General features: G+C 36.8%; 2 protein-coding genes across 2 annotated transcripts in view; one reads left to right on the top strand and one right to left on the bottom strand.

Moving 5' to 3' along the window:
- The window catches only part of NXPE3 (neurexophilin and PC-esterase domain family member 3), a 480,868-nt gene that overhangs the window by 112,765 nt on the left and 340,612 nt on the right, over positions 1-27,491 (top strand). The gene's annotated exons all lie outside the window — the stretch shown is intronic.
- ABI3BP (ABI family member 3 binding protein) overlaps positions 1-27,491 on the bottom strand; it is a 149,875-nt gene that overhangs the window by 96,006 nt on the left and 26,378 nt on the right. The window contains exons 3-8 of the mRNA XM_062624812.1: positions 19,380-19,448; positions 16,311-16,443; positions 9,018-9,199; positions 6,107-6,168; positions 1,371-1,422; positions 228-290 (exon numbers count right to left, since the gene is read on the bottom strand). Coding sequence (XP_062480796.1) covers positions 228-290; positions 1,371-1,422; positions 6,107-6,168; positions 9,018-9,199; positions 16,311-16,443; positions 19,380-19,448 — 561 coding nt within the window. The remainder of the gene's footprint in view (positions 1-227; positions 291-1,370; positions 1,423-6,106; positions 6,169-9,017; positions 9,200-16,310; positions 16,444-19,379; positions 19,449-27,491) is intronic.

Here is a 27,491-nt window from a genome sequence, read left to right as displayed (position 1 = left end):
CTTCTTTTAAATACTATGATAATAACGTGATTCTATTTCCCTTAGGCTACATCATCCTTGAACCATCTGTACCACCATAAGATATAACAAATACTGTCTGAACCAGCTGCAAAATACCCTTTGATATGCAAGAAAAGAACTATCAAGATCAAGAAAACTGAAAGTATTTACACAGTTCTAATTTTCAGCCAAAGATGAGAAAAATAATAAAAATATCTTCTAGTCACCTAATATTGCTCCTGGGAGCGAAGAATTATCTGAAGTCTTTGACTGCGTCCGATTTTGAATAACTGTGGAGACAACAGAGGGATATTAGAAGATAAATTTTAAAAACCAAAAAACAAGAAACAAAACCATACATGAGACAAGCTTCAACATTCCAAAAATCTTCTTTCAACATAATAACTGGAGATGAGGACACCATCCTAATCTTGTCTGTATTTACACTGAGTTCAAGGGACTTCAGACTGCTTTTCCTCTACATCACCTCTTAACTGTGCATCTCTCTCTCCCTTAGTGTATCAGGTTTATATCCTTGCTGAAGAATGACATTCTATGCTTATATTAATATAGGGCCAGCTCCAGGCCATCTTATTACCCTGCTATACACAAGTCTTCAAAAAAAAAAAGTATGTATGCCAATACAGTCATATTTTACTTGTAATACTGTATTTTGCTTTCACTCCACCCTCCAGTGTTTTCCTTTTCCTGAACTGTCAACTACCTCCAAAGACAATTTGCTTAATTTTATTAGTTAAAATTATTCTCTATACAGTTTCTGTTACCAAGTTTTAATTGCAGTTTAGCTTCTACTAGCTATATTTCAGTACTTAATTTTCAAAGATTACTACTATGCTACCTCTCCCTACTAGAGAAACAAGCATTTCTAAAGGACAGTATGTGTAAGTCTACTGTAGATATCTCCACTGACCAGGGAAAGGAGAAGAAGGGAGTCTAAGTCGATGACTTAGCTGAAGATACCCACAAAAAAGTTGATAGCATGAATCTTATCCATACTGCTGCCCTTCACACCTGACTATCAATTTATGCATATCTGGGAGATCAACATACCTGGACAATACAGTCGAAAAATCAGCACTGATCTGTGTCCTTTTAATGACTCAATTAAGTCATTGTTTATAATGCAATGTAGTAGCTCACTTTATTAACACAGTTAGGTAATAGCTTAATAGTACTTGCAATTAAAATACATGGTAGTTTGTAATGTTCCACCTATTCTAAAAGGAAACTTTCATGACATTCACATCCAAGTCAGAGGTTCAGAGGTTTGGTTTATTTTTTATTTTAATGTTAAGTTACTGTTGCACAGTGTAAGAATCAAATAAATAAAAAAAGGCATACAAATTTACCTTGTTTGATTATTGTGACAGGGACCAACCTCTTATTATCACGCAGTTTAAGCTGAGAGGAAAGAAGAAAAAAAGCCTTGGGATAACTGCCAGAATTGAACTTTCTTAGCAATAAAAACAGAGGGCTTCAATCCAATACCATGACTGCCCCAAGTTAACACTGGATATGGCCCTCACCCTGGCCACTATTGCTTCAATTCCCATGGGCTAGTATAGTAATACAGCATTTTTATCTCCTTCTTTTTCAGCTTAAGACATTTTGCTTCACAAAACCAGTGTTTGGCAGCTTAGGAATCCTGAATCCTTTTTTCTTTTAAGAATCTCTTCAGCACTCACTGGGGAATAGACCAGAAGACTTTGAAATGCTGAAATTTTAACTACAACAAAACATCTGAAACATACGCATATACAAATTTGGTCACAGGATATATATATTCTCAGTAATATATATTTAGAACACAAACTATTCCAGAAACAGGTGCACATTTGTAAACTATCAGCACTCTTGGGTGCTTAAAGGAGATTAACTCAAAGTAATTTTATTTGGTGAAATTATTTCCAAAGTATAATTGGCCAGCCACCCATATTCTCACATCTTTATGCTAAATACTCGGACTTTCCTGCTGCTCACTTGTCTTTAACCCAGATTACCTTTTGCTTAAGTGTGGATCTTTTCCAGCATTTAATACCACAAACATAAGAAACACATGAATGGACCCCACATTTATTAAAAGGAAGAAAACAGCTGATCCCAAAGATTATATATCACTATTCACTACCACACATGGGCACTGGGAACAACTTCTGAAAGCTTAGTAATACACTTGGGCGATGAGAAGAGGTAGACTGTTAATGACAGCAATACAAAACTAATAAATACAATTAAAGTGGATTTTTTTTTTTCCAGTTCTATCTGAGTTACAAGAATGAAAGGAACTCAGACAATTACCCTTCTGTGTTAAATGTACACCGCTAATGTCTGAATCAGTTAATGTTCATTTTGGATTTCATGACATCTGGTCTATTTCCTGTGAAAGAACACTTCCATGAAAATTAAGCATTTGAAGACAAAGCTTTAATTATTTACCTAAGGTTTACTACTTTTGCTCTATTCTAAATATATACATATATATAAAAAGCTTTAAAAGCAATGGCTGGGTACACATCAGACACATTGCAAAGTCTAAGAAGCTGGAAAAAAGCAAATCTCAGCAAGTAGGATGGCCCTTTCCTCAGGGAAATGGAGCGAGGCTGCTTGTTCTGTGGAAGGCATTACTCTCTGCTGCCTAGTAACGGTTTCACATTGGCATGAACATGATATGAAATTAACTGGAGGTTTCAATCATTGACATTAATGAAGGATAAAAAATAATCTTCCTTTTACATTAGTTACTTTTCCTTTATTTCTTAACCTTTGTTTATTAACCTTGTTTATATTTCTATTGTGCCTTCAAATGAAAAAAAATGTGCTGCAGATGATCAGCTTTAGAAGTAACCCTGCTTTTCATATGACTGAGAAGAGGGATGAAATGCATTTAGCAGAAGGAGGTGTTCATTTTACTGTATTTATCATCAGAAGCCCTACAACCAATATACAAATCAAATCAAAGAAACAGCTCTCAAGCTGTAGTGACATGAAATCCATTTCCACAGCTGATATTATTACACTGCTCACTTGCACGAATCTGAAAGTGTTGCTTTTGAAATCTACCAATGTTTCATCAATCCCCTCCTTTTGTTCTGCAAAAAAGTGCCTATTTTAGATATTTCTATGTCTAATAGAATCTACTACTTGGACAAACAATTTCAGAAACATCAGCATGTCATTTGTAGGAATAACACTATTATATATTATACAATTACATTATTTTCCAAACAGACAACATAAAGCATATAGGTATTAGGAACAGTAGTTATTAAAATTAGTGTGGCATCTCCACGAATGAAGAAAGATGGTAAGTAAGGTATTTATTAATTTCAGAGGAAAATTAGGGTTGTAAATTATACCATAAATCAGGCATCTTAACTTCTGACCATAATCCTATGGTATAATATAAAGGACTGAAGTTCTCAGACATGCTCTCAAACGGCATATGGCAACATTACTTTAAGAGATACTTGTTCTTTCTGCCTCTCATATCCAAATATCCACAAATAACTGTCATACACATAAGAGAATCCTCAAGGAAGCACTACGATCAATCTGGATTGATTAAGTTTTCGAAGGGCGGGCACGTTTTCTTCTAGAGTTTTACAACTGATAGAAGCTGTGAGTCCTGCTTTTTGGCTGGGGAAAAAATAAATAGATATATCCAAGAGGACCCCACCTTTCAAACTGACATTATGAAATTACAGAAACCTAATCAGACAGAAGAGGAAATAAATTTCTACTGCATTTTCCCCACCCTACCACCACCCATTATTTATGGGAAAAAGAATGACCAACTCTAGAACTCTCCTTTTCTTCCCTCCTCTCACTAGTTGTAGCTTACACAGCCCCAGGAGCTTAGTCAAACTTAAAGGATGAACCTGCCAAAAGAAACACAAGCTGATATGTGACTAATGTTGAAAGGGCAGAATGACTAGATAGATCTGTAATGTTGCTTTAATAAACACCCTTTAAAAATGTCTCTTCACAGAGAAGAGTTCGGACCATGCTGATAGGAGCCAGTTGTGTCTCTGGAGCAAAATAAGGCACAAACAAAGCTTGGCCTAAATAGCACTCATGCTGGCTTTGCACTTATGATGTGATTGCATCCCCGAAACATACCCCACCTAATACCTTCGAAGCTGAAATAATAACGTAACTTAAGAGCTTGCCAGTATCTGCTTCCCAGCCTCAGTTTTGTGGCTTTTTGTACCACTAAAGTGAGAAGGATAAGAGATTTTTTAGAATAATCTATGAAATGTTTTCGTATTTCTGTGGAGGCTGATAAAACAGTACTGCTCTGGAGCTAAGCCCTGTGAAGCTAACTAAAAAGACTAGATGTTGGCTCTAGTCCTCCTCTCATGCTTGAGCTGTGCAAATATTTGGAAAACGGTTTTAGCTTACTTTCTCAGGACTTCTCTTGCATAAATTGAATCCCTACTTCCACAGAAGCAGCATAACAGAGTCAGCATCCTGGCACACAGGGTTTGCTAAGAAGAGTAAAGTAACTCAGCTTGCACTCTGTATGTCAGAATGAATTTACCTGGCCTTGGGATGTTGTGTGTAACTTTAAATATGCTAATGGGACCAATGGGAAGAACAGTAAGGTTGAGTTTATCACCAACATAATGAGATGAGCACCTTCTTGAATAAATAATCAATTGGCTTCATATTACTTACAGATAAAAGAGGTTGTCTTGAATGTGAGACACGACTGTGCTTCCAATAATCTAAGCATTATGCTGCTCTAACTCTGTATGTAATGCTATAATCAAAGTATTACTGTCCTAAATGAATACCTAATTATTTCTACAGGAAAATGCATGTAATGGACTGTGATTTGATTCATGAAGGAATTACAGGTTTGGTAATTAAAGACCATTTAAAATATTGTACTATATGAAGAAAGAACAGTGAGAAACCATACAGGACCAGTGCCTACCAAGAATGTATTTGGAAAATTAGGCAGAAGAGAACTGTGAAGAATGGATTGTTCCCTCATAACAATCATTACTCATGAGTCAATCCTTTAAAATGTCTGAAGTAACAAGGATTTCTAAAACTTTCCTCGGGAAGTTATCCCATAGTCTAGTCAGGGACAGTACCTTAAAAAAAAAGCAAAACCACAACAAAAAAACAAAACAAAGCAAAACACAGAAGATTAGCTGCTGAAATTTTCACTCTGATGAAAAATTAAGCAAAGGAAATAAGAAGAAATTTTAACCTCATAGTAGAGGTGGTAACGCTCGAAAGTTATGAATAAAATGTCTCTTTTTCACTGTATTAAAACTAGTCCACTAACAGGTTCAGCTGACATACAAATGCTACATTTCTGCTTCGGCTCTTGGAAGCGAAAAGTATCTGCGTGTGTGAATCCACAAACATATGAAAACCCACCCATGATTGCTTGACAGCTGTTCTGGCAAATACCAGATTGGGGGGGGGGGAGCAAACAAAAAAGGTGGAAATTAATAAATACTGGTATTTATGTATTTATTTACAATAATCTTGGAATGCTGTGATGAAACAGTTAAAAATTCTACTTTGGCACTTGCAAGGATTTAATGAACTGCCTACCAATTTTGATAAGCACATTAAATTGCCCCTTCCAGCTTCCTCTGGTTCTACAGTTTCCTCACACGTAAGAACCACTAGTGAATCCAGTAGGATGACTAAGGATTTCAGAAAATCTGAGTATTCACAAGATTACTCTATGAAATAAAAGCACTACCTTATCACAAAATGAACTGACCACCACAAATACCAAAGGTTAACAAACCTGACTAGCACAAAGAGATAAGCAAATTTTTATGTTTAGAGTTCACACACAGAACACCATCAGTACCATGTTTGTTAAACCCGAATCAGTTTACGTCATCATCTCAGTTGAAGTTCCCAATCATTTAATCAATTCACATATATAAACACTTCTTCATAGAGTTACCTAGTTTTAGATTTAATAGTTTGGTTTTTTTTTTTTATATTGGCAATCTGTGGCCAAAATGTCTTTCTCACTTTAACAGAGAAGCAAACATTTCACCATACAAAACATAAACATGGTATAAAATAAAAAGACTGTTTCTCATACCTGTGTCTGGGAATTAGGTACCAACTTGTACACATTCTGGAGATGTCCATTTACCTTTTTGCCTGATTTAACAGAAAGATAGTTACACAGAATTATTTTTGTTTTGTCCAAAGCAAAGTAAACCAAATGTATTCACCTTTTTCAATAGCTAGGAAAGTTAGGAGGCTTAAATACTATGTATAAAAACACACTGTGTAGCAGTTTTTTTGGTCTCATTTCTCCAGATTAATCAAATCACCTGCAAAACCTCCTTTTAACATTTTACAGAGAGAAAATTAAATGTATTCTTCTTATTCTACAGCAGGAAGTAGAAGAACTGAAGTCATCATTGGGCCCTACTAAGAACTCAGAGGTGCCTTCTTGAATAAATTTAATGTAACCACAACATTAATACGCAAGGAAGAAACTTGAAAGGGGAATTTCTGCATCCCATCTCTCAGGCTGGTACTAGGACTGGCTAAAGGCAGCATGTTTTAAAGTCTCCAATAGTCTTGTGCTCTTTAAGTGCCCTTCTAAAAGAAATACAGATTTACCAGTGGTAGCACAGCACAAGCGTATCACTTCGCTTTGCGTCTGACATGATTTCCTTTATCTCAGGATATAAACAAAGTGACCCAGGGATTTAATACCTGAAATTTTTCTCTTATGTTTTTTTTCCTAGCTTCTTAGTATTAGAAACTTCTTGTAATGCAGATGCAGGAGAAACCTCCCAGCACCTCTTATATTCTAACATGATACTTCACACTTCATCTACATCTTCCACCTTTACACCTTACTGCTCCTTTTGTGAACAGGCATGTAAAGACGAGTCAAGTTAAACATTACCATATTTCTTCATACTTCCATCCAAAACAGATAAACATTAGGAACAAATCAACTATAAAGAAATATCAATTGAAACACATTTAAGTTGGCAAGCTATCCTGAAAAATCAATCTTTCAAAGTGCTTGATACTTCTCAGGAACTATTTGCTTAACCACAAGGCAAAGCTGACAAATGTTTCACACTGATTTAATGAGAAAATCATGCTGAGATGGTCAGAAATAAGACACTTTCATCTCCTTTGATAATTTTTGGTTAAGTAAATGTAGAACCCTTGCCATGTCTTTTATGTCTTCCTTGAATAATGAATTAAAACCAGATTTTCCTCCCAATTCCTCCCAACATGTTTAGTATATAACAAAAATTTGGTCTGTGGAGTCAATAAATACAAGAACATGCAAGAGGAATTTCAGTTTATAGTCATTTATATATTCTACAGTAAAGAAAGAAAATCTCTAGTGATGGATGTGTGTTTTAGTTTGAAATGCTTCTTAATATATAAAAAAACCCTTGAATTGCTACATGACAGTAGTTAAAACAGGCTAAAAATTTGACATTTTTGCTGACTGGTAAGCTCCTATGCAGAAAGATGGCTACAAATGAACAATAAATGTTCACTCTTTGTTTACTGCCTGCAGCTTATCTACCTACTATGCCCTGACAATATGAAAGGCTTGAATCTGAAAGTGCTTACAACTTTCTGATTAGAAGATAATTTATCAGTAGAACAGAATGCAGATAATACAGGGTAATAGTAAGCTCCTTGGATTTAGGTGCTTCAGAAGCATCCGCCAAATACACAAGTCTACATTCTAGTAAAAAGAAATCTCATTTCATAGAATATGAACTCTTACCAGGAAGTATCTTTCAACCAAACTCTATCTGTCTCCATAACTTACAAGAACCATTCTTCTAGCCTATTAAAAATGTATAGTCTATAAAAAATAGCATTTAGAAATACATTCCATACAAACAGGTCTGTTGATGACAGTGGACATTTCAATTATTCTTGAACACTGCATTAAACTATAAACACAATGCACTCTTCACTGCCTCCTGCTCAAATATAGTCTAGCACTTGATGTACAGATTGCTTTAAAATGTTTAAATGTAGGAAAAAAAGCCATTTAGTAAGCCCTCTTTAGAGCTATACAGCAGTTCCTTCTTGTGAGGCAGGTATGGGAAAAGACTATCATGCTTCTCCACATTAAGTTCATGGTTTAACAACGGCATTATTCTGGACTGCAAAAATGACTCTATGAGTACTGAGCAGGTACTTAAAAGTTATAGCTTTCTAGTTCATGAGGAAGGCCTGAAAAGTTCTTTATTAGGGAGTATGAGGGCTTTTGCAAGCTCTTATCCCTTCTCCTCAAGTATATCGAGCTGTGTAACTTGCCTACAACTTGAAAATGGAAATTTCATATGCATAACGGTCTCATGAGAATTCCCATTTTTCACATTTTGAGTCAAGCTAGAAGTACCAAGAACAGGTGTTTGCAGCATCTTCTGACCAACATCCTGCTCATAAATACCTTTATGTAAATGCCTGAGGAAAATAAATGAAATCAGACGGCGTCTGTTAAGACACCTCTTCCTCTTGTTAAAAGGGGGAAGCTGCCTATTTCCTTCAGCAGTACATGATGGGGTTAATTTGGTGTCAGTTTGCCTGAATTGTCTTGGGACTTTGGAGAAAAAGCTTAAAATACGACTGAGAGAACAGCCAGAGATGCTGTACACAGCTTCTGTGAAAACCCAAATAAAAACATGCATGACAACGCATGTTTCAAACTCAATTTATGTAATTCTCTGACTGAAAATTATCTTCAAATACAACTTTCCAGCAAGGCAATAAAGAGCCCAATCTGCTGCAGATAGTCTACTATTTGCAATGAGTAGAGAACAACTCTTCGAAGAGTAGCTGGCAGTTTTTCAAACACAAAATATTTCGAGTTATACCAGTTTCTAAAGAATTTATTAGGGACATAAGGAATAGCATTTAAACCTGATCAGTAGCTTACTCTACTGCAGTAGAGGAAAAAATACTGTCAAACTAAGTAGCTGTTTGATTAATTAATGTCAAATACTTACTAGACAGAACTGTCTTATGATTGGAAGTCTTGCTCCAAATACTATCTTCTAGATTGTCTTTAACTCCAAATTCATAAAGTGTGTTTGGCTTCAGATTGTCCACCACTGTCTCTGTAACTGGGCAAAGCTGAAAAACCCATTTCTTGTCTTTACCCTTTTCTCTGTACCGAACTGTATAGAACCTGCTCAACAGAAAAAATAAAATAAAAAATAGTATTCTGCACAAAGAAATGTATTACAACCATTTTTGTTAGGAATTACTAGAAAAGTTTCTACCCACCATTGTTCTTGTTCTTTCTGGACCCTTATTGTTATCAAATATCAGAAAAGCCAGCATACCTTCCCTGCAAAAGCAGTACCAGCCCTGTCATCTTCTAGATATATGTATGTTCCCCATGATACAGGCCCCAACAATATGACTGTTATACAAAGAGCAAAAGAACAGTCTCCTTATTAACAACCAACCATGTGTGTGAGGTTCTGACCACAAACTGCAAGCTCATTTTGCAAGCAGTTCCTTTGATTCTGACATAATGCAGAACTAGTCAACTGAATCATGAGTCAAGGACAGTAAGGAAGCCTCAGCCAGGTTCTCAAATTCTTCTATATTCACCCAGGGGAAAGTGTTCCCCTCAGAATTAGTCCAAAAATGTACTAAAGGGAAAGCCAGTAATAGTTGGCATTTATATTATAAATGTGATCTCATTCTGTGATTCCGTTATGTACTGCCCACACTTCAAACAAGAGAGTAAACCGCAACATTACTTTCAGCAGTTTAAATTAGTAACATGATGAATTGCTAACAGATTATGAAAATAAAAATATTTTTACAGAAATTTCCCAATTCAGTCAAGCAGCATCTCTCTAAAAATGTATGACTGCAATGTTAACCAGTAAATAACAACACGACATAAATGGTGAGAATTATGGCACAAGAGCTCCACTGCTTACTAGCATCTCACTTTCCATATATGTGCTGAATCACTGCCAGAGTGGGGCAGAAAAAAATCTCAGAGAGGTTTCACAACTTTTTAATCCAAATATTACTGAAATGTTTTACACATAACTTTAATAAAGCATATCTATTGTCCATATCCATCTTACATTTACATCAGCTAAAAAAAAGAATGAATTCCATCCAATTGCATTTTTCCACACATCAATAGAGCAAATTAAGGCCATAAATCAAACACAAATCTAAACAACCAGATACATGCCCAGTAATCGTTCAGGAGCAAAAAGAAGAAGGAATTTGGCTTGTGAGATTTAAGCCAGATATTCTACAGGGAAATACATGTAGAGAAAGGGAGGCACTTTAAGAGAACAACAAAAATGTCCTGTAATCAACTCAAAAGTTATCAAAGGTCCAGATTAAAATGACTTTATGGACCAAACATGATACTGCCAATGCATAAAGCTGCTTTTGCCAAAGCTACAGAAATGCACCTCCAGACTAGCGCATATGTGGAAAATGACTGTCAAGGACACGAAAATTCCTCCTTCATTATTAAAACACAACCTAAGACAAGTGCCAATCATGGAAAATAATTTCAAACACAAAGTTTCACTTTGTTTACATATTTTATCTCATAATAGTCAAATTTGTTTTCTTGGCACCAAAAATACAGGTTCTCCTGGTTTAGTTGCTACAATTCAGCTCATTCAGGTATTTTACCAGGTTATGAAATTAATATTTATCTTGCTTACATAATGCTTTTCATCAGCTCTACTACTTTGCATTCAAAGCAAGCCATAGTTTAACCCAAAAGTTGGAAAGGAAAGAAATATGACAAGTAGTAACTCTTCTCTCTCATCTTATTAATTCCTGTGCTACCAAGTAAAAATTTGTATCCTTATTTCAGTGGGCTGTGATCTACTCACATTTCAGATGCCTTTCTATCAGTTGGACTGACAAAGAATCTTTAAGAAGAAATTATTAGTAGCATCAAAATGAAAATTTCTTCTCCTTTATCCTCTTAATCTGTTCATACATAATCACACAGACATTAACAGACAAGAAAAACTTACTTGAAATCTCTGTCACTAACTTGCAAAGGATGTAACATTAATAAGCAAATCCATCTGCAATATAAATGCATCTTGCTGGACCTCATACAGTCTCTTGGTAAGGGGTTTAGAATAGGCAGACAGATCTATCATGAAAATGTGAATCATGAGTAGAAAAAATTTCCTTCTCAGCTTGCCCAAAAGAGGAAATTTTGTTTTCATTTTCATCCTTAGATCTTCCTACCTGTTCTAGTTGAATGTGATAGAAATAAAGTGATTGTATGTGATGGAAAGAAACCAGTGTACTGATCCATTTTGGTTATTGAACAGTCTAAATTAATAGGTGCATCTGAAATTATGAGGAAAAAAACCTGACCAAAAACATGCCCATAATGAATAGGCTTTTAAGTGGCTTCTCCCACTTGCTTCTACTGTTGAAAATATTATATTACACTGTGTCCGCACCTGCAGCCTCCTTCTCCCTGTTTGTTGGGTTTTTGTTTTTTTTTTTAATTAAATAACTGAATTTAATTAATGAATTAAAATATGGAGAACACCTGCATTTCAAAAAATATCTTTCATTACAAATCAAAACTATTAAAAATCTGACAAGATGTGCCACACTACGACATTAGAAATAGAAACATATAGCATAGAAGAAATGTGCTCTCAACTCCCAAGATTTCCAAGCCCATAAAAACTTCACCAAGGGTGTAATTATTTCAATGGAAGCTTGTCACCAATACTAAACACACTGACTGTGATGACAGAATTTCCTCAACAATTTCAATAAAAGCAACCAAATGCAGTTCCATTTACCAACTTGTAAGTCACAATTGTTTGAGTATTAATAATATCTAAATTGTAAACAACATGCACTTTTGGGGAAATGCAGTCATTTGTTTATAGAGTATGAATACAGAAATGCCAAGTTTTGTCATCAAAGAATAACAATTCATTGTTAACCTGACCAACAAGCTGCCAAATAAAGCTCAATTTCAGTGCCTGCCTGAGAACATTCTAGTGATTAAATTCTGTTATCATTTTAATTTCTTCCTTTTACAAACCTTCCTTTCAGAAAAAGATACAATATCAACCAATCAATATATATAACTGAAAACATGAAAAAGTAATAAAATCCAGTTACTGCTCACATATTGCTACTAAGAGAAGCAAAATTGTATGATGGATAAGAAAAACATTAAGTTTTCATGACACTGCCTTGATAAGAATTCCACCGCAATTTTTCCAATTTAACCAAATCTCTTCCTAGCCAGATTCCCAGAAAATGCTTGTACATGCAAATATTTGTGCACAAAAATTAGATACTGGAAATCTTATAAGGCAGATGGCTTTATGAGAGTTCCAGAGTAGTACAGTTTGTATAAATATCATGAGTTTATTTGGAACCATATCCAAACCAAAACTCCAAACAATTTAATCATGACGATTTTAGTCACACATAACAGAAAACAAACAATTAAGCCTTGGAGATATAAGAACATTCCTTTTCTGTGGTTTTTTTTTTTTTTTGCCATAGATAAAAGATTATAAAACTTATTTCACTTTAGTGCAGAGGAATGTAATCAGACATACACACGTACATATTTATTTCTTTATAGTTCATTAGAAGACTTCATTAGAAGCACAGTATCCATTTAGTGTTAGAAAGTACTAAAAGAAATTGTTCCAACTATGATTCTTCATATACTGAGTGTTTCACAAATTGGCATACAAAATTAATTATACCATTTCCTTTTTATTGCCGAGTTTACTTTAAAGTAACGTATAAAAAGATGGAAAGAATTACATCACTGATGGCTGCCAGTTAAGTCTCTAAAGCACTAATTTAGTTTTCACTGTTACATGATCTCTAACATTCACTTTTTTCACTTCTATTTTTTAGTAGAACAACTGAAATGAATAGTTAGAGGTTCTGAAGAATAAGATGCTGGCCACCAACAAATCTTTCCATGTTTAAACAAGCTTTTAGCATGTACTCCCACAGCAGTAATTCAAAAGCATCTGAAACTCAGTTATCTGCTGCAGTAGGTTTTCCTTAAGGAATTCTGATAAGTTTAAAATACGTTTTCTATGACATTTGCAACAGATATTGTGATTAATCTGGCAGCTGCACAGTGACAAAGATTTGTGGACAGGCACAAAAGGAGATGTGTGTACATACCTTTCTGAATTTAGGGTTTAAAAAGCCCTACTTGTGTGCTGTGCAACATAAAGATTAAATATGGATTCTTCTGTCTTCCACCTCTTTTTTTCTTACTTTTTTTTTTTTTAAAGCCTCGGATATAAATTAAGTAAACCATAAAATCCATACTCCTTGCAAATATTAGGACATGAGGACATTTAAATCATGGGCAAATAAATTTAAACAATATAAATGCAAATTTGTCAAAGTCCTTAACTGAGGTGTATTTCATGAAAAAACAAACTTCTTGGTTTTAAATTTCTATTTCATATTTATTTGGAAGCATGCTTTTTTTCTTCTATACAATCCACTTGATAGAGTAAAATATAGTCTTCTCTCAACAAAACCTGTTTTTGTCGTGCATGGAAAAAATATCTTGTGCTCCTTCCCTCAACTCTCTCTCCTAAAGACCTGAAAGTCTGCTTCTTCAACACCCTGATCTGTTTTGGCATCTGTAGAATTACTCTAACCTAAGCAAAGCCCCCCAAAAGTTTATGCAGCAGTCTATACTCTCTTTTTCAGACCTACATGGACTGTAAGCAGCCACAGTATGTTTATTATGAAAGTTCTGTCCACTATTGGCTGTTTGAACATTGAAAGAAAGAGAAGAAAGAATTTTACCTACTGCCTCGGAAATAAAAAAAAAGAGGAATGTGACTGTGCAGCAGGTTATTAACTACCTCATACTGGCATCAGAAAATAGAAGACATGGAGAAAGCTAACTCCACATTGGTGGAGCCTTTCTGGTATTACATAATTTTCATCAGCTACATAAAACTAACCACTTTTCTGTTGGTCTTTTTGTTTTGTTCTGTGTTCTAGTGCTAAGGCTCTGGCCAAGGATTATAGCCACTTCAAGGAAGTTTTAAAATTTCACACAAACAGCAGTGATTATCTTTGCTTCCACAAAGAATTAGGGTTTGGAGTTATTTTCAGCAAATACATAGCACTCTCTTGGCTTATGCCCTTAATCTCTAGAGAGTTAAGCAACCAAAGAATGGTTTGTCAGGAAATGGGATGGGAACCTTTTCTTCATTGGAGTTTTGTGTAAAATACTTCATAGGTACAGAATAATACAGAAATTATGTGTTACTTACTTATCCAATAATTAAGCAATAATTTGACTGAAGCAATAAAAGATACCATTGCTTTTTGAGAACATGGCACCTTTTACTCAAAACTTATTTCCTCACAAAACCAGATCTTCTAAGGAATACCCCACTGAGGTCAGATTCTCACTAGACAAAATCTTGGCCAGCATATCCATGCTGTTCCATGTGGTTTTAATCATCTGAGTCAGCAACATATTCAACTAGCTTACATTATGCAAGATTTGTACAGAAGCTTAAAGTCCATCCAGAGATGGTAGAACTTGAGGCTGGGAACAGTGACTCCATTGCAGGTCCTGAAGAATTACAAATCTAAAACTTGGTGAGATATTAACTGAAATAAGCGGTCATACATGCCACATACTGCCAATGTCAAAGATTACAGGTCATGGCTGTACAGCAGTCTTAAAGATGATTAACAGTACATTTCAACAGGTCTCAGTAAGGAGAACCTGCCAGATGAAAAAGGACCAAGTGGACTGCCTCTGCAATAGATACAAATGTTGATGAATCTGTTATCTGACTTCAAGTCTTGAGCTTTTCTTACCATAATCTACATTTGACATCGAGTTGAATGGTATCAATGGGAGTTTCATTATATATGTCCTGGGTTCAGCAGTAGCAGTCATTTTTCTCTTTCTTAGTACCTGGTGCAGTGCTGTGTTTTGACTTTCGGCCTGGGGACAGACCTGATAACACTGATGTTTTAGTCTGGCCAAGGACTTTCTGAGCCTCATGCTCTGCCAGGGAGGAGGAGAAGCTGGGAGGAAGTAGAGAGAGGACACCTGACCCAGTATTAGTATTATTGGTGGTAGCAGTAGTGGTTTGTGTTATACCTTAGTTACTAAACTGTTCTTATCTCAACATGTGGGAGTTGCATTCGTTTCAATTCTCCTCTCCTTCCCTCCGGGAGTAGGGGGAGGGCAAGAAGGGGGGGGGGGTGTGTGTGTGTGTGTGAGTGAACAAGCTGCCTGGCTGGTTTTAAACCATGACAATACCAAAGTAAGCAGATTCATGTCTAAATTGACAGATAGAAATTAGGAAAGAAAATCAGAAAGATGGAAAAAAAAAAAAAGTGTTCTCAGAACACTTATTAGAAAAATAAAAGATGATAGTTGCAAACCAGATGTAGATGCATTCCAAACATGGGTGCACAAAGTTTCTTGGTTTTACAAAACACTGCCGAGTTGAATGGAGCTTCACATAACATAAATGAAGAAAAAAAAATCTCTTCTGTCATAAAAGGAAGAATACAAAGAACACCAAATGACAGAGCAGGGAAACATCTGTATTAACTATTTCAATAATGGAAGCAGATGAATTTTACTCATCTGCCAAGAATTGCCTAAAATGTAATGGTGTGCTGAGAAGCTACTCAGCACTATGACTTCTCTTGAAACTGCTACTTGGCAAGTCTTCCTGACCTTCACACCTATTGTACCACTCATTAAATAAATTACAGCAGCACAAAAAATATTATAGTAGAAGAGATCTTCCTATAATTAAAATAGAAAATTAATGAAAGCTGTACTGTATCAGCACCGGGAAAGCAGTGTAGTGATAAGACCAAATAACAGGAAACAAAAGTCAAATAACATTAAAACAAGGCATAGTAGAACAAAAGATTTACTTTATTTCTGCTTGGCCAACATTAAACCAATAAATTACCTATGGTTTAACAAAGTTTCTTTCAATTGACTCAGACACAAACAAAAGTAGAGCCAAGGGTATTGGTTTAAGAAGAACAAAGATCTAGTGTGAAATAGCAAGATTTGTACTTCAACATTTAGCTGTCTGAATAAATTTGCACTCAATTTGAAACTTATTTAAGTAAATGAGAAAACTTACTTCATGTTCAGAATATTGCTTCCAACTTTTTATTTTCCACTGTCAAACTTTTTTCAGCCATACCACATAAGTACACCGATTTAAATTATGATCATAATAAAAAAAGGTTTTCAGTTATGTTACCTGTCACTAGCACAGTTAGTAGTTGCTGTCCAGTCACGCTGAGGGTTGACTAGGATGCCCCAGGAGAGAAACACAGAGGTTGGGGTGAGAGTGCCAACTACCAGCTGCAGAGGCTTTTGATTCTTGGTCCGACCTACATAAGAAACATATAGTTCCAACTAAAAGTTAGTTTCTTTCTCCTGCATTATGTAGGGTAAAGTTTTTGCAGTATGCTTAACGTAAGAATTAGATATATGCAGACTAGGTTTGAAGCTCTGGCTGTCTTGGACTGCATCACAGAAAGCATTGCACAGAGTTTAGGGCATCAGGAAGTCTCTCTGAATGTGACAGAAATAGTAACTTCTTGGCAGGATTCTTAGTAGCACTGAAATTACTTCCACAGATAAGTCATGCTTTTTAAAGCATTCTTCATCAAGGGTTAAATTGAACCTACAAAAATTATTTTCCTTTTCAGTCTAGGCAGATCAGAGTTAGTATCTGGATCTAGGGGCATTTTTTCTTTTAGCCACCTACTACACTGAAAATGTTCAGCTTTTGCGTGATACTTAACTTTACCTTTGATTTGTATGAGCTAGCACAACTCTCATACAGAGAAAGAGCTTTCTTTAAAGAAAGTTTAAAAGCTAACATTTGAAAATGAAGAAATTATCTAGAGCAACCATTTTGAACCTGTAGTTTGTGGACTGCTACAAGCCCAAGGAGAACCTTTGGTGTTTGGAAGATGATTAATTAAAGGAAATCCCTATATTCTTCACAACACATCACATATCTCAAAAATCTAAAGTATCTGTACCACCTCAAAATCTACAGGTGACCACAAATTCCCTAAAAGTTTATAAGCCACTGATCTAAGGGTTATATTTTTTACTATTGTGAAACAGATCTGACTTTCTTTTCATGCCTTTTGAACCCTAGTAGCTTTTCATTTAACAAACCCCAGTGAAAGTCTGATTTGTACTTTCAACCAATGTGTAAGTGTGCATTTAGAAATGTTAACCATGGGGGTTTTTACTTTATATTGATGATGAGTATGTTGACACCCCTCCCCAAACAAAACCAAAAAAAGCACTCTGTACCATTTGAAATACTGTGGAACATATGATATTTCCAGAAGAGCAAGTGCCCGAAGAATTTTCTTGTTTTCTGGACTAGTTCCTATACTGTTTCTCCATTTTTAAAGAAAAAGTAAAACCCAACAGCTTGGTCATTCAGCAAACTGCCTGGCAAATCTGCTATCTATAGCAAAATCCCTTTCTTGATCACTTGCTGAGAAAACATGGAAAATATGTGAAGTTTAAGGAAAATAAAACCCAAGCTCTCATATAACTTGAAATCACACTGGCTTTTGGGAGGACCTATATATAATTTTGATTAAGACTTATTATGCCATTAGTTCCCACTTAGACACTGCAATGATCTATATACCGTAAAACCAGGAATTACCTTGGTGATCATCTATGCTGATCTGTATGAATACAAAACATACAACTGCTCTATATTAATCACAGTATGCACTAGAGTGTCTCTTCCAGAAATGCAACCAGTTTTCATTTTTAAATTTAAAATTGCAGCAACTCAGAACCTACCACAATTATTGGTGATTTTCATAGTGTAACTATTCTCATTACTAAAAAGACCTGCCGTATATGTAGCTAGCATTAAAGCAACAGCTGTTCTTACATCTTTGTCTGCTGGAGTGAAAAGTCAATTATCTGAATCCTGTTCCACAGGATTTGCTTTTTTTGCGTTTTTTTTTTTATATATGTGTATGCATATATACATATATGCACATGTATATGTATGTGTATATATACATATATATATGTTGCATCTGAAAACTAATTCACCTTTCAAAATCTTTCCAGACGTACAGTTTTACATCTGGCCAAGAGCAAGAAATTAATTCCAAGCAGTTATCGGGAACTAGAAAAAGGTCATCTAGGCCAAACCCCATGCAATGAGCAGGGACATCTTCAATTAGATCAGGTTGCTCAGGGCCCTATCCAACCTGACCTTGAATGTTTCCAGGGCTGGGGCATTTACAGCCTCTGGGTAGACTCTTCCAGTGTTTCACCACCCCCACAGTAAAAAAAAATTCTTCCTTATATCTAGCCTGAATCTCCACTCTTTAAGTTTAAAAGCATTACCCCCTTGTCCTACTAAAACAGGCCCTGCTAAATACTATATCATATACACGTATCAGTTTATTCTTCACAACAGTCCAGTGATCCTGAAAATCATCTCCATATTAAATTAAGGAATTAAAATCTAACAACAATATTAATGACATGATTGAGCTAATGCAGAAAGTCTTTGGAACAGATGAGAATCAAATCCAGATTTCTACTTTGCTATGTACAGTTTAAACTAGAAACATCCCACTTTCCTTAACCCAATGCATCAGCAAACTTAGTGGTAATACTGACTTACAGATATATACAGATATATACATATATATACAGATATATATATATGTGTATATATATACACATATATATGTATATACACACACACAAACACACACACACAGACACACACACGGTACCATTTTCCAATGAGAAAAAAAGAGCATTAACATGTACATGAATGAAGAAATCCTTACTGGTACCTTATAGAATCATAGAATCATAGAATAGTTAGGGTTGGAAAGGACCTTAAGATCAACAAGTTCCAACCCCCCTGCCACGGGCAGGGACACCTCATGCTAAAGCATATCACCCTTAGCAAGACTAGCTTCAGTACACTAGATTACTGTATGCAAAACTTTTACTTTTTTTCCATGCACTTGTGACCTCTTTAAACATCAGAAATTAGCATTCTAAATTCAGTTTTCATTTGTAATAACTTTTTACAAGAACAATCTTTAGGTACCTCTTCATATTTTGACCACCACATTTTTGACCAATTACTGACTAGGAAATACTGTCCTACATTTTATCTTCCTGCTTATGGAATTTGTGCATCCCAGTCAAGCATCTACAGTTACTAATATCTTTTCAGAGAAACCCAGTAAAAGATTCTGTTTTTCTTCAACTACCTTAAGAAAGATATGCAGTAATGGTAAAATACCTGAACAAGATTTCTTGTTACTTGAAACACGTGATGGTCTTACTGAAACCAAATAGCGTGGCTCAGCATCTGTAAATGAAGAAAGCATCAATTAGTACAGATGTGCTATTTATTTAAGAAAGGGATTAACCTATAATTAATAAGTCCAATATTCAGTCAATGCTTGACACATTATCCAATCTTTGTGATTTCCAGGCATGTTTGCTTTAAGCTTATTGGCCAATCATTCAGAAATACTCTAGCATTAGGAAAAATAATACACCCATGCAGAAAATATTTGGCAATTCTTTTTGACTGTAACACAACAAATAGGTGAACATGGCAGGACATACATGTAACACTTCAACTCAAATATTAAGTGGAAAGTGAATGGGAATGAAAACCTGGACGAAGAGGAAGACATCACAGAATCACAGAACGGTTTGTGTTGGAAAGGACCTTAAGATCATCTAGTTCCAATCCTCTGCCCTGGGAAGGGACACCTCACCCTAAACCATGTTGCCCAAGGCTCTCTCCAACCTGGCCTTGAAGACTGCCACAGGTGGAGCATTTGCCACTTCTTTGAACAACCTGTTCCAGTGCCTCACCACCATCACAGTAAAATGATAACAAAATAGAAAAGCAAAACATGTAAAGTAATAAGAGGGCAAAGCCTAAAGAGTACAACCAGAGATATCTACTCTCCTGACAGGAGCTGGAGGAACTTCTCCTACAATATTTTCTATGCTCTGTTTCAAGCCATGCACCTTAGATTTCATGTTGTAAGGCTGGAAGTAAGCAGACTCTCATAAAGAGCTGCCCGATTGTAAAAAGAATAAACAATATTTTAGGTGTGCATACACCAATAGACCAATACTAAATAATTCAAGATTTGCATGATAGTCTGGTCACAGGAAACACCACAATGTCATATAAGTTTAGCACAGTCTCCAAATCAGTTACTGGCTTATTTTATAATTAGGTTTACATACTTCTTCCAGGGTCAATTTAGCAGATTAATTAGACTATTAGGTGCTTTGACAGTTTTGAATACTCTTTATGAAAGCAAAATTATTACTAACAGTTAAGAGCAAGGGACTTCTATTTGTGTAAAACCCACAAAGGGCTGTGACTTTGACTGAAATTTCTGGGTAATGTTACACTAGAAATAATGATGCATGTAATAGGACAGCAACAATTTAAGTGATTTTCTTATTCAGTAAATTAATCTCAGAGACAAATTGCGTTTTTCAGACTTTCTGACATTTACACTTCTTTTAATTTTACCCCCTATTCATTTTCTCCCAGGAAAAATAAACCTTTGCGAAATTGTTTTTAAATTAATTAAAATAATAATTTAAATTATTATATTTATCTTAACTCCTGTCCAAATGTATTTGTGCCACTTCCCATAAGAGGTTCAATTGCTTCACTTCAAAAAGGTAACAGAAATGACTGTTTTACACAGCAGGGAAAAAAAAAAAAAGCCGAAGCAAAACCAGCCCTACCAAAGAAGAATTTTTGCATTTAAATTCATTCCCATGGAAATGGCCTCAGTTTCTTTAAAAGTACACAAGAACTGCAGCCATTCTAAAGGATGCAGAGTCATCACTAGCTGGGTGTCAGTGTGAATCAGCTTGGAAAATTTCTGGCAATACTAGTCTTCATAGGAAATAATGAAATTAAGTAAACTGAATTTTATACGAACTCTTAATACATTTCAGAGACACTGAATGCAGTTTGGATAACCTGAGGACATTGTGGTAAGAGGCCATAACCTCAGATGCATTCCTGTTTCTGGCAATGAAAGGCACATAACTTCACCCTGCAGCTTAAAATAGGAAATATTTTGATTAAAACAATGTTGAGATGGTGATTTTAGTTTGGGGAATTCATCTTTAGAAAGATCTTATGCTTGACATCAGATGTCAGAGATTTTTGCCCTTCTGAACTGTTTAAAACCCAGCTCTATTCTCACTGAAGAAAGAGCAACACTAAAAGCTATAAGAGCTTCCAAAGATGTATCCATGGGCAGAATTTGGCTCACCATAGATTCATCAAAACTACTTTAGCTACATTTTTTCTTCTAAGAAAATTCCTCTGTAAAATTCCTATATCTAGTTTAGACACATATATTTTCATCTGTATCTATGGATGAGATACTGAATTTCCTGTCTATCTCAGTGTAACAGATACCTTGAAGTCTACCAATTAAACAGAACCACTGAGAAATCATTCAAATTTTTTATTAAATTCAGAAGCCCACTGAGTTTTCACACTGTTTGGTCTTCTTGCTAAGAAATGTATGCACTGATCATCACCACAAAATGGAAATCACTGGATGCTACCACAACTCTGTTAATTTTCAGGGGCTTAAAATATTGCCTTATCCATGTATTAAACTTTATCAAGCTGCAAGAACTGTTTTCCTGTGTTCCTTTATGATGCCTATATATATGCATAATCCTCTCTATGCATCCATGTCTATAAGAAGCAGGAATCTTGGGGAGAGGTAATATAGAAGGAGAAAAAGGAAATGCTGTTAAATACTGAAACCTAAATAAAATCATAATTTAGCTTGTGCTACTTCATCTTAATGCTTAAGATAAATTAAACTGACTGCTGAAATAAAAGATAGGCAGCAGAAAGGTGACCATTCCGACCCATAAAAATATGAGGTTCTGACTGTGTGTCATTATGATTCACAGAATATATCAACTATTTACACTGGCTTTGGAAATCTTAGCGGTTCCTTGCTCCTTAGCACGTTCTTGAAGGCCTGTTACTGTAAGACTAACCTGCTACTGCCTAGTCCCCTTTATTAAGGCTGGAATGACAAATGTAATGGATAACAACTCTTTCAGCTGGCACACAACTATTGCTGCAGATCAGAAATAAAGACCATATAGTGACAATCTTCAATTCTTTAGCTATGAAGTACTACAGGGTGAGGAAGCTGATGAGGCCTTCTACAGGCAGCTGAGAGCGGCCTCACAGTCACAGGCCATGGTTATCGTGGGGGATTTTAACTTCCCTGATGTTTGCTGGAAGGACCACTCAGCAACCCAGCCACAGTCCAGGAGGTTCCTCCAGTGCATGGATGATAACTTCCTCTTGCAAATGGTGGATGAGCCAACCAGGAGAGGAGCGCTGCTGGATCTCATCCTCACTAACAAGGAGGATCCGGTTGAAGCAGTAAGGGTTGAGGGCTGCCTTGGCTGCAGCGACCACGAGATAGTGGAATTCAGGATCTTGTGTGGTAGGACCAGTAGAATAGCAAGTAGAATTGCAACCCTGGACTTTAGCAGGGCAAACTTTGGCCTTTTCAAGCAATTGCTAGGGGAAATCCCATGGGCAAGGCTGCTTGAAGGTAAAGGGGCCCAAGATAGTTGGTTGGCATTCAAGGATTGCTTTTTCCGAGCTCAAGATCAGAGCATCCTGGCACGTAGGAAGTCAAGGAAGAGGGCCAGGAGACCTGCGTGGCTAAATAGGGAATTGCTGGGTATGCTCAAGTGGAAGAGGAGAGTTTACAGGTCATGGAAGGAGGGGCTGGCCACTTGGGAGGAATATAAGGCTGCTGCTAGAGGATGTAGGAAGGCAGCTAGGATGACTAAGGCCTCCTTAGAATTAAATCTGGCGAGAGGGGTCAAGGACAGCAGAAAGAGCTTTTTCAAATACATGGCAGATAAAACTAACACCAGAGGCAATGTAGGCCCACTGATGAACGGGATGGGTGCCCTGGTGACAGAAGATACGGAGATGGCAGAGTTACTGAATGCCTTCTTTGTCTCTGTCTACTCTGCCGGAGGCAGTCCTGAAGAGTCCTTTACCCCTGAGACCTCAGATGAAGTCAGGTCAACGGAGCGGTTTGCCTTAGTCAATGAGGAACGGGTTAGAGACCAGTTGAGCAATCTGGACATCCATAAATCCATGGGTCCAGATGGGATGCACCCACAGGTGCTGAGGGAACTGGTGGAAGTCATTGCTAGACCACTCTCCATCATCTTTACCAAGCCTTGGGAAACGGGAGAGGTGCCTGAGGACTGGAGGAAAGCAAATGTCACTCCAGTCTTCGAAAAGGGCAAGAAGGACGACCTGGGTAACTATAGACCAGTCAGCCTCACCTCCATCCCTGGGAAAGTGATGGAACACCTTATCCTTGGTGCCATCTTAAGGCATATCAAGGATAAGAGGGTTATGAGGGGCAGTCAACATGGCTTCACCAAGGGGAAGTCATGCTTGACCAATCTCATAGCCTTTTATGAGGAAATAACACGGTGGATGGATGATGGCAGAGCGGTGGATGTGGTCTACCTTGACTTCAGCAAAGCATTTGACACAGTCTCCCACAGCATCCGCACAGCCAAATTGAGGAAGTGTGGTCTGGATGATCAGGTAGTGAGGTGGACTGTGAACTGGCTGAAGGAGAGAAGCCAGAGAGTTGTAGTCTATGGGGCGGAGTCTAGTTGGAGGCCTGTATCTAGTGGAGTGCCTCAAGGGTCAGTACTGGGACCAGTATTATTTAATATATTCATCAACGATTTAGATGAGGGAATTGAGTGTACTATCAGCAAGTTTGCTGATGACACTAAGCTGGGAGGAGTGGCTGACACGCCAGAAGGCTGTGCTGCCATCCAGCGAGACCTGGACACGTTGGAGAGTTGGGCAGGGAATAACTTGATGAAATATAACAAGGGAAAGTGTAGAGTCCTGCACCTGGGCAGGAACAACCCCAGGTTCCAGTATAGGTTGGGAAGCGACCAGTTAGAGAGCAGTATAGGGGAGAGGGACCTGGGGGTCCTAGTGGACGACAGGATGACCATGAGCCAACACTGTGCCCTTGTGGCCAAGACGGCCAAAGGCATCCTGGGGTGTATTAGAAGGGGGGTGGTTAGTAGGTCGAGAGAGGTCCTCCTTCCCCTGTACTCTGCCCTGGTGAGACCGCATCTGTAATATTATGTCCAGTTCTGGGCCACTCAGTTCAAGAAGGACAGGGAGCTGCTGGAGAGAGTCCAGCGCAGGGCAACTAAGATGATTAAGGGAGTGGAGCATCTCCCTTATAAGGAAAGACTGAGGGAGCTGGGTCTCTATAGTTTGGAGAAGAGGAGACTGAGGGGTGACCTTATTAGTGTCTATAAATATATAAAGGGGGAGTGTCACGAGGATGGAGCCAGGCTCTACTCGGTGGCAAACAATGATAGGACAAGGGGTAATGGGTACAAACTGGAACACAAGAGGTTCCACTTAAACTTGAGAAGAAACTTCTTCTCAGTGGGGGTGACGGAACACTGGAACAGGCTGCCCAGGGAGGTTGTGGAGTCTCCTTCCCTGGAGACATTCAAAGCCCGCCTGGACACATTCCTGTGTAACATTATGTAGGTGTTCCTGCTCCGGCAGGGGGATTGGACTAGATGATCTTTTGAGGTCCCTTCCAATCTCTAGCATACTGTGATACTGTGATACTGTGATACTACAGGAAAATGCCCAGATTTACCAGAAAAGTGCTAGTCTACAAATCCATGACTTAGTGCTATAATTCCTCAAACATAGGGTTTTTTGACAATTCAATGAGAAGTGCCAATATAACATGGGAATTGCTTTTCCAAGTTTAAATACTCGCAGCTGACTAAAGCAATGCTACTTTGGACCAAAGAACAACACTCCTGCAGGAACACAGACCTAACCAAATGATCTTCGAAGCAGAAGGGAAGACTACTCACACCCTGAGGCACTAGTAATTGTAATGCAATAGTATTTCTTTCTATAGCAGTTGATACATGCAGCAGACACATGTATTTGCATTCAATATATATTCTTACACCCTTTCGACCCACTTCTTAAAAATATTAGAAGCATTTAGTCATCTTGTTTTAGCTTTTAAACATCAAGACTACTACAGCTCAATGAACTGTCACCAATTAGATGAAATATTTTTCTGCACTCCATCAATATTCAGTATTTTTTTCACCTGGACAGAGTAAAACACACACTACATGTTCACACAGGTATGTCTACAACTTAACCACAGAAGAAACATTCCAAAGACTGCAAAGTTGCACAGAAGTAAGCCAGTATTCTGGTGTCATTATAAAAGAAAAGAAGACTAAGATTCTGTAATGTTAATTATAAAAACTTATTAAAAAATACTTTTATTACCCACCTTAACAGCTTCAGGTGGCAACCAGAACATAACAAAAATACGTATCATTGACACATCAACTTAATATAGGAGAACTTACTTCCATAGGCAATGAACTAGGCTATCAAATCAGCAGCAGAAGGCAACTAATATGCACTGCAAAATGCTAGCAATTTCTGCTTATATTCAACCATACTATTTTAATTCATTTTAATTTAGTTCAGCTAACACAGAAATGCAACTAAAAGCAAAAGAACAATGGACTACTGAAATTAGAATAAATTTTAAAGGAAGGTGTTTTCTCCTTCCTTTAGAATTCAATAGACCATCAGCTTCAGAAATCAAAACAAAGGATTTTTTATCTTCAGGCTACAATTCCCTAATCTGAATTTAGGATTGCTAAAGACTCACTGCAGGATGCTGTTAAGGGCAAAGGCCAATGGTGGAGAAAGTGAAGTATCAAAATTATTGTAGTGTAACAAGCATGGGAAAAGATACAGAAGGAGGACATAAGGGGCTGTTGTGAATTAACATGCTGCTGGTCAGTACACTTAGCTAGCTGAAAGTGCAGCTGCTGACCTCCTCCAGATCCTCCAGTCCACTAGGCTCAACTAACATTAGCAGTAAGAATCTGGGGTTTTGGTAAGTTATTAGGAAACAAAATGTTTCTGAATTAATGCTCACATTATTTGGCATCTTGAAAACCATGCGGTTAGTACACCTGCACATTCCTGGTAATTGGTTTGTTATAAGAAACTGCACAGCAAGGTGTTTTAGCTAAGCACTGCTCTAGCACACATCCCTAAAATACAGTTTTAGAAACATTTTCAGTGTGGCACTAGAATTCTTGTACATATATATATATATACACACATATATACGTGTATATATATATATACCTGCAAAATTCACCCATCACTTCTTATGGTTATTATAAAGCAGGATTGCCAATACATTCTCTTCTTACACTGTACAATCTGGTTCAGGTAAAGGACAGGCAAAAGCATGGTCAAACTCTGAACTGGTTTTAGGAACAGAAAAGGAAATCAGTTTTATTTACTGTTACCTTATTGCTGTTCATTCTCACAAAATTTTCCCTTCTACACCCAACTTTTGGGATTTCTCCAACAGTATCAATAAATTCAATGAGGCTGACTTGCAATCTTCCTAACCAAGCTAGAAAAAAACTAGCAGAAATTTGTCAAGGAAATACTTTTTCTTTATGAGTCATGCAGACTGAACAGATTTAGATAAAGGTTTACATCAAGCTCACAATTTTGGATGGGTTTATTCACTTTATTTATAACTCCAGCTGAATTTACACTTTGATACATTTTGACACACTCTGAATACCTTCCACAATCAATAATAATGTTGATTACTGTCATGTAAAGTCATAAAGTACATTAATCAGAAGACACATCTTGTATCCTGGTAGAGGATATACTTCTTTTAACCAAACTTTGATGCTGCTTCATAATTGTCATTTACCCTTCACTGTGATTTGAATTCATCTATCTAGCAGTGCACGAAGCTGTTCAAGAGTTTCTTGCCAGCAAGAGCTCATTACAAGTTCAGGAAATCCAACAGAATCTTTTTCTGTTTGTCCATGCCCTCTGCATGCAGTTCCCAATTCATGGATAATGTTACACAATTGCTGGCTCAGTTATTCTATTAGTTGCAAAAGAAACAAAAAGCAAATATTTTAAGGTAAGTATCACTGCAACGAGGTGCTGAACATTTTAATGGATGAAACGTAGGCAGATGTCACACTTCTTACAAAGCCATATATGTCTGCTGGAAATCCTAGAAAATATCACTTCCTTACTAATTTATTTTGAAAAATTTGCCCATATACACATGTAATGTCATAAATTCATAAATCTGCTGATTTCAAGTTTATTGTTAACAAGGTCAGAAGAGGTGTGTGACCCACCAGAAATACATGACAATGAATTTTATCTTAATCAACAGTGACAGCGTTGGGAATATGA

This window comes from Pezoporus occidentalis, unplaced genomic scaffold (assembly GCF_034315485.1).
Source record: "Pezoporus occidentalis ecotype Australia unplaced genomic scaffold, CSIRO_AGI_Poc_V1 ctg271, whole genome shotgun sequence".
NCBI lineage: Eukaryota > Metazoa > Chordata > Aves > Psittaciformes > Psittacidae > Pezoporus > Pezoporus occidentalis.
Note: the sequence above shows the minus strand (reverse complement) of the source record. Positions and strands in the feature narration are given on the sequence as shown.